General features: G+C 36.2%; 1 protein-coding gene across 3 annotated transcripts; it reads right to left on the bottom strand.

Moving 5' to 3' along the window:
* Positions 1 to 43: 43 nt before the first annotated feature.
* Dnapol-alpha73 (DNA polymerase alpha subunit B) lies at positions 44 to 9,445 on the bottom strand. 3 transcript variants are annotated; one of them, XM_070310997.1, is made up of 8 exons: positions 9,329 to 9,445; positions 8,541 to 8,772; positions 8,382 to 8,436; positions 2,987 to 3,081; positions 1,513 to 2,310; positions 1,202 to 1,414; positions 721 to 1,056; positions 44 to 130 (listed from the first exon to the last, which is right to left on the bottom strand). In XM_070310997.1, the coding sequence occupies exons 1-7, from the start codon at positions 9,405 to 9,407 to the stop codon at positions 741 to 743; spliced, it is 1,788 nt and encodes a 595-aa protein (XP_070167098.1). In that variant the 5' UTR covers positions 9,408 to 9,445; the 3' UTR covers positions 44 to 130; positions 721 to 740. The 3 variants fall into 3 exon arrangements, with proteins under 3 accessions (XP_070167098.1, XP_070167097.1, XP_070167099.1); XM_070310996.1 differs by lacking the exon at positions 44 to 130 and having other exon boundaries at positions 523 to 1,056; XM_070310998.1 differs by lacking the exons at positions 44 to 130; positions 8,382 to 8,436; positions 8,541 to 8,772 and having other exon boundaries at positions 526 to 1,056; positions 9,329 to 9,433.
* Between the last annotated feature and the right edge of the window lie 245 nt (positions 9,446 to 9,690).

The raw sequence follows: 9,690 nt of genomic DNA, 5'->3' as shown, positions 1-9,690 counted from the left end.
GAAAACTCCGGGGGAACTTTGCGGGGGCAGCAGCATCGAGCGCGTGGTGCCATCGAACGTGCGCGAAACGAGTCAGACGCACGAGTTGAACAGCGACGATCTCTATCGGTAACTCGGGACACGATGGTTCCTATTTAAAAGTATTAAATAACGCGATGATGAATATTTCCTTAACGAAAATCTAATGTAAAACCCGTATCAGACTATGCATCGAAAATTAAGATTAAAGATTTAAATTCGATCAATCGAATTCAAGAGAAAAAGAAATTTTAGCCCCTTTTATTCCGATTAGTGAAATTCCAATCTTCAATTATCAATGCATAATATGATATGGACTTGAAACTATTTCTTTATATTTGCAAAAATTCAAGATCGAATCTTAAATAGAGTTTTAAATAATAATTTTGTTAAATTCCACTCGAACAATTTATAAAATCCCCTATATACTAATATACTATATATTAATAAATTGGTGTATATTTAAATTTTCTTGTAAAAAGAAAATTATCTAAAAATAAAGAATTGCACATCTTAAAAAAATGTTTGATTAACTTAGAAAACAAATATAATTAAATATTAAAAGACAAAAAATAGGACAAGGAAGAATTGTAAAAAAAAAAAATAAAAAAAAAAGAGAGATTAATATTATAGCAACTCATATAAACATATCTTCAATATTATATAAATATAAAAATATTCAACCGTTTGGTTATTACATACACATTTTTATCTTAAAGCTATCAAACTTTGACGATCTCGCATGAGATATTACTGGAACTCCATTTATCATCGAGGGCCGGTTTCATGCTCAATCTGGCATAAGCGTGTTTGTGCATGCGTTCCGGATTCAGAGTCGCGCATTCGTTGATCACTTTGCAATAAGATCGCATATCGGACGGTAAAATTAACACATGCGGTTGCTGATGGAAAAATGCATGCTTTTCCCATAAATCCGTGTCCACGTTCAGATCCTCGGACGGAGGATACACGGGATAGAAACATGTTTGAGCGAGCACATGATCAGCCAGTCGACCGAGTCTGTCGCCTGTTATATTTCTGAAAATAATACACGCCTTTTTATATTTTTTGTAAAAAGAGATTATATTTTTTCTATACAAAATATTTATGATAGTTTTATTCGAAGAACGTTATCTCATTGTTGTTACAACTTTATAGTAATTACACTTATAATAATACTTACGATATCTCTTCTTTCCCGATATGTTTGATTATGTCGACCGACGTGACTCCGATTTTCAAACCGGCAACATCTAATATACAGGGATCTGGCATCAGTTTCAAATTCGAATAATTTTGCAACTTTTTGTTAAAAACAGTATATTGAGGAGTTGGAAATATAGGTTCGTGATGTGCATCGCGATTAGAAGCTACCAACACGACTTGCGTGCTCTTCCTGTAATAAGATACATCTAATTATAATAAAAACAGAAATATAATCTTTTTGCAAATCAATCTGTATATAATTATGAAGAGAAATATCCTATATATTACTTTGTCGATTCCATTATCCTTATGAGAATCTTCTCGAAGAATTCCTGATGTGTATCCCTAATAAGATTATTTTGTACTTCGGGGTGCGTATATTCGAGGAAAGGTCCGACGAGTATCAAAACGTGCGGTTCATCTGACGCAACTTTCTCCATCAAATCCCACAACGGCTGGTAAAGCGTGTTATTGAGCGCGGTAAATGGTCCCGCCGCGACAAAAACGTTAATCTTCGATTCGAGTCTAGGCGCGGATGCGGATGGCGCGTACGCCTTCGCGAATATCTCCTTCACGTATAATGTATCGCCTACCGGATTAGTGGCCTCGACCGCTACAATCTGTCCGGAGAATACAGAGTACTGTTTCAGATTGCGAAAATCCAACTCGATCGAGTTGGCCATCGAAGCGCCCCTTCGTCTCGTGCAACCCTCCAACATCACCGAGTTCGCCGATTCCTTCTTCGCGTTGACGCGGCCGAATGTCCGGAAGTACGTCTGATTTATGCTTCGTACGTTCTTCACGTAACGTAGTTCGGCAGCGACGTTACCGGTTGTCGCAGTTGCAGTCGCTGCCGACCACGTCTTGAACAGCCTACTGCCTAGACTCCGGCACACCAATGTGAAAAGATGTCCCTGTTTCGAAAGGATCTCGTACATATACCTTGCATCGCTGGGAACATGCGGTTCGTCGGACTTTGTGACTTCGACTTCATAATCTCCTGTCTTCTTCCACGACGCGACGGTCTCGCCGATGGAGAGCAGAATCTTTCCTTTGTCCGTCGCATTACGCTGATTCGGTGTGCTTCTGAAAATAATAACAGTATCTTTATGCATGTAGCGCAATACATGTAAACTATGTCTAACTTTTTTTATTTTTAACTATAAACTATATAATACTATATTATTTCACAGAAATAACGTAATTTTTCATAATCACAAAATCAAATCGTAATAAATTGTTAAATCGGCTTATAATAAATGAAATAAAAAGCTAAGAAATGTTTGTAATTTATTATGATAAGAAGAAATGTTTACAACCGTTTGATATTAAAGCTATAAAAAATGTGTTTACTAATATTAGTTACGATTCAAATAATCATACTTTTTTGAAAACACATAAAATATGAGAAAACGTATCATGTGTAAAACGCGGATCAGAGTCCCATTTTAAAAAATATCAATAATTTTAAAATCTCGAAAAATTATTTGTTCATCAATCATATTTGTCCCTTTCAAATAAATGACGTTTCTCTCGGACATTTTTGTTTTGTGTTATCAACAAGTAAAATATTTAAGATGATCAAATTAGATGGGACACTCTCTTTAATTATCTCAATAATTATTAGTCGGAGAAAAAAAATAATGTAAGAATTTTCGGTTCGGTTTGATCCTAGGAATATGCTAGAATATTGTCCCAATATATAAAGTCTCAATCAATTAATGACGGCAGATTCGAGTCCGCTGAAAAAACCTTTGCTTACAAGTTTTCGGCGTAGCTCTCTGATGGAATCGAACATTCTGCAACTCTCGTTTTATCCGTCCCAGCATCCGTATCAATCTCTGGACTTCGCGCTTGCTGCAACGAAACAAAAGAAAACATACGCATTACCCATCTTTTGATCGCACATCCAATTCGTCAGCCCATAAAATCAACATAATTATAACGCACGTGAACGTTTAATTTAAGAGCTTTCTAAACCATCTTGTATTTTCTAAAATTACAGATTATATATTACACAACTGTAGGGAAAATTTCGCTTTCGTAACATATACTTTACATTTTTTAAATATGATTTAAGATGATTTGGAGATAAACTTTCCAATTATTATTATATATCTAGCGACATTGCAATAATTCATTTTTCTGAACGTATTGCATTAGGAATATATATGATGCAATGTAGGATAAATAAAACGGAAAATGTGTAAATATGTATTCTTACAATATTTTTTCTAAATATTAAATCTCTAATGAGATAAGATCGGGCGTTTATTACGTATATTTACAATTATTATGTCATAAGTTTTTAATATAAATTCATATTATATAAAAATATGTAAAGATATGTTAACATCTTCAAAATAGAGACCTGAAGACTTACACTCTTTCTGACTTTTCAAGTTTTTTTTACAAATGATATAGATTATGTATGTATATACAATAATGAATATACATATATATATATTACATATAGTTTAAATAACAGAGTCTTTCATTATCAATGTCGCCTCGAGAGCACGTATAAGTTTTATTAAATATGTAACATATATATGTTTTAATGATACACACATATTTATTTGAAGGAGGTACTTTTGGTTTCAAGATAGATTACCGTAGACGAGTATGTATCTAGTCACGAAATGATACAATGCACGTGCACCAAATTCGTACTCGTCTATGGAATTACTTTCTTCCTTTGTCTTTAAAATTCGTCGCCGAACATTTAACCGATGTACAATAATCTCGCAGTTCATATTTCATTTTTAAAGATCTCAGAGATTTATTTTTCGATCGGCAATTTAGAACGCATTACTTCGATACATAGCTATTTCCTGATTATAAAGAGTGTGTGAGACGTGTTGTCTCGAATTAGCTGATTGTTGTTGGCATCATTTTGTCAATTTCGGCGATCAATTTTTACACGAGCTTGGCTGCGATGCTCGAACGTGCTTAATGAGTGTGGATCTAGTCACAACTTTATCGACCGTGCACTAGACCGCCACTCATTAGGCAAATTCGAAAAGAAATCGTCTGGCCCTGTGTGGACTATTCTCCTTCTCCGGCATGGCTTGATCTCGCAAACGCGATAAAAAACGCTTCGCTAACGCGTTGCATATACGCGAATACAGCAAGAAGGAAACAACGACGACGAACGCCATTGCTGGTTATAGAAAGGTTAACTATCATTAACCTGTTCGCTCTCTTAACGCCCGCTTTATTACGCATTGTTTCAATCAAGTTTAAGAGACAGTCCCAGCTTGTTCGCGTTCGATCCGCTCGATCCAAGTCGAGGGGCGGTTCGTTCTCGGTTTCGAAACGCTTCACAACCGCCTGCAACCACGTACGTTACGTTACATTACGTTACGTTACACGAGTAACGTTTCCTCGCACACACGTAACACGTCCTGTCTCCCTCTCCTCTCTCCCTCGTTGAGTGCGCGACGAACCGCAAAGGTTTTATACCGAGTATTAGCGAAACGAATTTTTTGATTCCTGGCAAAGAAATATTTAAATATCTGTCTCTCTCTCTCTCTTCCTTTTGGCAGAGACACACATTTTGATTTTCTGATAAAATATAAAAGTGTATAATATATCGTGGTACAATCGAGAAGAAGCGGTCTTCCTCGTTTAAAAACAAATCGAATACGTAAAATAAAATTTCTGTTTTCGAGAAAGCCGAGTTTTATAATTTGTCTCGTTGACTAAGCTTGGTTTATCGTTGTGTATAGAGCGCTATTCTCTGTGTCCGTTATCTGTGTCCGTAAATATTATCGTTGGAATTAGTTTGACTTTTCGTTCGAATTATCCGTTTTTATCAAGCTGACGCGATGAGAAGATATAGAAAACACGCTGATTTATTGGAGCTTTCTAACTCGATAATTTCATTGCTATATCAACAAACAAAGGCCATGTAACGTTAGGCTTAGAATGTATAATCGATATAGAAACAAAGACACACTATCTATTTATAGGTAATTTTAGATTTGGAAAACAAATTTGTTTCTATATATTTAAATTGTTAGAACATTAAATTTACTAGGATATATTTTCTAAAGAAAAGAAAAAAAAAATATTAATTCTCGCTTATCAGCGCTCAAATCTAGATAAAAAATAAGATTTCATTATATTTGCACCTTTAAAATTTAATTCCCCAAAAGCCCTCCACTTTCAATTGTTAACTTGAAAACTTTATCTCCTTCAACACTTTTGTTAAGGAAAACTCTCGATCGCAGAATTGCTAAAAAAAAAAATTGAAAATAAAAACAATTTTCTCAGCTAAATTTTATACAGAAACAAATCCTTAGATGTTACTTACGAGACTAAAAGTGTCTCGATTGACTTCCTCTCTCTCTCTCTCTCTCTCTCTCTCTTCGCTCCAATATTTTTTTCCCATTTATCCTTGACATCTCTCGACCTGTTATTCCCATTGAAAAAGTACGTTAAATTTTCAACGGTCGTACTTACGTCCCTAATGAAACGATCCAACCGTCCCGATCAACTGTTGACGTCCGTTTAGACGTCCACGGATATTGATCTATCTCATCTGACATGAGTCACGCGGCGCAAAGGATAGAGATGAAAGAAATGCCCGACGGATCGAAAGCCGTGCGGACGAGGGAAGAGATTGGAACAGTTGTTGCTCAATTGTGCTTAATTGATGAAGAGAGAAAGAGAGAGACTAACATGTCTACACCACGAGGAACCCGTTGCTCGAATGCGCCAGATGCAAATTATTCGCAATGCCGATCGACGGGAACACGGGACGGCCTGTCGATTGATTCTCGACGAATGATCGGAGAGAAAGTTTGCGGCGAACCAACGATAGCGAAAGCCGGTAACCGTCGATGAGATTCGTTGGAAAATCTAACGCTGAAAATCCTTTAACGCCATATTCCTTAAGCAATTACAAGATTTGTTTTCTTCCTCTACGTAATTTGAAAGACTGGAAAAAAAAAAATATGAAAGAGTTTAAGAGAAATAATTATACGTATATATCAGCAATCTTGAAATATTATAATAAATATGTAAATTTAATTTAACTTACTATTATAAATATTATAATATCTTGAAATATTATATATAGTAAAACGGAAAAAAAAATTACATGAATATTTTACAAATAAATAATGAAATCAAAAAGAGATTCCGGCTTTAAAGAAACAATGTCCAGAAATGACGATTCAAATTTTTGCCCCGTTAAAGGAAATAATACATCTGTTTGCTGCAATGTGTGCGATAAACTTTGAAAACATAAATTATATTAATTTTGAATCCTTAACGGCAGTAAAATTTGAATTTTAATCCCATACTCATACTAACCTTTCAATTCGTAGTTAAAGAAAATTATCTAACGCGATCGTCTCTCCGCGAGAATCGAATCCGTAGTCGGGCGTTATTTTACGAGCGATATTAAAGATTAAAATAAGAACGGAGTGCACGCCGTGTGTCGTGTTCGTGGTCGGCGCAACAGGTTGTAGCAACAGGCGACGCGATCAACAGGATTCATCGAACCAACGGTCGACGCACTCGTGTCCGCGCGCTTCTCTCTCCGACGAATGCGCATGCGCGCGTAACCGCGCGGCACGCATATTACGACGAGATCGAGCCTCCGCCTCAGATTTCCGCTTTCGCGATCGTGATCGTGCATCGTCGCGATATTGAATCGTGACAAACGTATCGCCGGGCGACGAGATCGCGGTGACTGTTCGCCTTCGCGAGCTTCACTCGCGCCAAAATCCATCATGGCCGCCAAAGTTGCCGCTTCTCTCTCGCGTTCGTCGCATCGTCACGTAACTCGCGCGTCGGCGATACGTAACTTTTTAGAAACGACACCACATGTACACATGACACACGCGCGCACACATATACGCGCAGATAACGATGATAGATGCGCGATCGCTGCTAAAAGATTTTACCCAAAACTGATTGTTTCGAGACGAATCGCGGGGCCCCCTCCCGATTATTCGAAAGGAATTTCACTCGCGACGAGAGACGCCGTGTCAGACGCTGATGGTGGCGTTGCATCGGCGACGCCATCGAGATTACCGAGCCGTGTAATAGCTAATCCGTAACGATACGAATCGTGTAATTGCAAAGCGTATCGACTCGTCGAGCACCGAGCGAAAAATAATGCGCGAGCGTGAAAATTGTGAATCTCCGAATCCGAGGAGACACGCGTAAACGCGAGCGACGAACCGACCACGGTACACTAGGGGAGTCCTTGAAAACTGAAATCGTGCCCTTCGAAAGAAATCTGCTCGGATCTCGAGATAGGGGAGGGAGAAGGAAAAACCCTCTCTCTCTCTCTTCCTCATCACGCTGAAGTAGCGCGCTCTGTCCTCGTTCCGCCAATAGAAACGAGGATTGCCCCCTCTCCTCTCTACATCCCGACGGAATATCCTTCGTGGAAGGGAGAGGCGGGATAATGTGGACGATTTTTGTAGTGGGAATTATATATATATAAACACACACACACACACACACACATATATATATTTCTATATGTGAAAGGTCCTTTAACGATATCTCTTTTATATTTCTCAAAGAATTTACCTGTCGACGGGGCGATACGTTTCGAAAATCTTATACAGCTTCTACGCGAACACTTTCGAGCGGTAAAAAAAATTCGTGCGTGCATACATATGAAAAGAAAGCAGTGCACGATGTAGCGAAAAATCCAAATAAGGGATACTATAAATCGATTGTAAGGAATGCGAGACAATGTTGGCGGAATGGCACGAGTCAACTTAATACATTTCTTAGTATCTTTTGAAAGAAAATCGTTTCGTTTCGGTGTTTTAAAGGAACAACCTTTTCGTGATCCTTCCAGGAATAGCATTGTTATAAAGACGATTCCTGCCGTTCCGACAACAGGTATCTCTCGTTAACATCCAGTCGCACAAACTTAAAAGTTTAAGAATATATTCGAATATTTGCCACGTTGGCAAGTGCAATTATATTAATAATAAAAAAAAAAAAAAAGAAAAAACTATATAGCGCTGTGTATATTATTTCTAGATGAAATTTATAGAATAATGATTTAATAAAATAAAGTCACATCTTCATACTTCATAATTAAGGAATATCTTAATTAAAGTTATACATATACTGCTATCTTCTATATAACCGAATCAATAAAAGTAATAAAAACTCACCTTTGATAGTCTAGTTTCGGCACAGCCATACATTCTGAGCATATCATCGTTTTCACTATAATGTTCATATGTAAGGCGCGATATATGCGTTAAAGAGTTGAAACTATTATTTATCTATGTCTCAAAATAAAGACAATTTCGTAAGATATTAAAGGATACGTATCTCTATTTGCGCTAAATCCTTGTTTATCCATTGTGCTTTGTTTTTTATTCGTATTATTTTCCACGATTAAACCGTGCAATTTATAATCCTTTTTCAAGACTGTATTTTCCATGTTAACGAGAGTTTCAAGAGTAGGATCAATGTCGTTATTGTTATTGACACAAAAAGTAAGCCACAGTTCCGTAAGCTTTTCCACGTCCACATTGTAAGATTCGCAAAGTTCGAAACCTGCGTCATAGTCATATAGTCATTAATTTCAATTATATCTGCTTTTCAATTAAAATGTCAGGAAATAAAATTTCGAATATTTTTAATATATGAAATGCGGTCAGCATAAAATAATACTAATATTTTAATTGATTTAAACCAAGCTTCATCAATATTGTATAAATTTAATCTTAATTTTTTTCATGTCTTTGCAAAACTAGAATTGGAAAAAATCAAAAGAACACATTCAATTATATAGCCAAAATTAACGATATTCTCTTATCTCAAATCTCTTAGCTTATAAATAGCTAAGATATTTGTTAGTTTTAAAAGTAAGGTTATAGGAGAACAAAGAGAGAGAAATAAAATATATATCCTTTTTGCACTATACATAAAATTGCCGTTTTAGGAAAGATATACATTCATTTGATCGTTCAAAGATATAATTCTAAAATTTAATTTTCAACAACAGTTTTACGTTTATGATCATGTCAATATAAAGTGCAAGATTGTAATTTTGGGGAAAAACTATCGATATCTTTATGAATTATATATTATATATCAAAGAAGAGCTTACATTTATCGATAATAGCATCACTTTCGACTTTACAGCCCAACTCTTGGAACAAATTCCGCAGAGAATCCTTTCTTTCCATTTTGCATGTAGTCACACTCGCTCCGTTTTCGTCCACTTTTGCCGCCAAAACTCGACAGGTTCAAAGTTCAAACCATAGACACAATACTTATATACAGACAGGAAAACTCCCTGTCGACATCCAGTTATCCAGTATTGACCAAAATAAAGTGCGCATGCGCGAAATAAGTAAGTTGACCAGCAACGCTAGTCAGATTTCTCTTTCGCTTTTCTAAATAAAAAAACGAAAAATATAAGATAAATATTTGTAATTAATTATGTTGTATACGATATTACATAAATAC

Source organism: Polyergus mexicanus, unplaced genomic scaffold, assembly GCF_030449975.1.
Source record: "Polyergus mexicanus isolate NDT 795.1 unplaced genomic scaffold, iyPolMexi1.0 SCAF_18, whole genome shotgun sequence".
NCBI lineage: Eukaryota > Metazoa > Arthropoda > Insecta > Hymenoptera > Formicidae > Polyergus > Polyergus mexicanus.
Note: the sequence above shows the minus strand (reverse complement) of the source record. Positions and strands in the feature narration are given on the sequence as shown.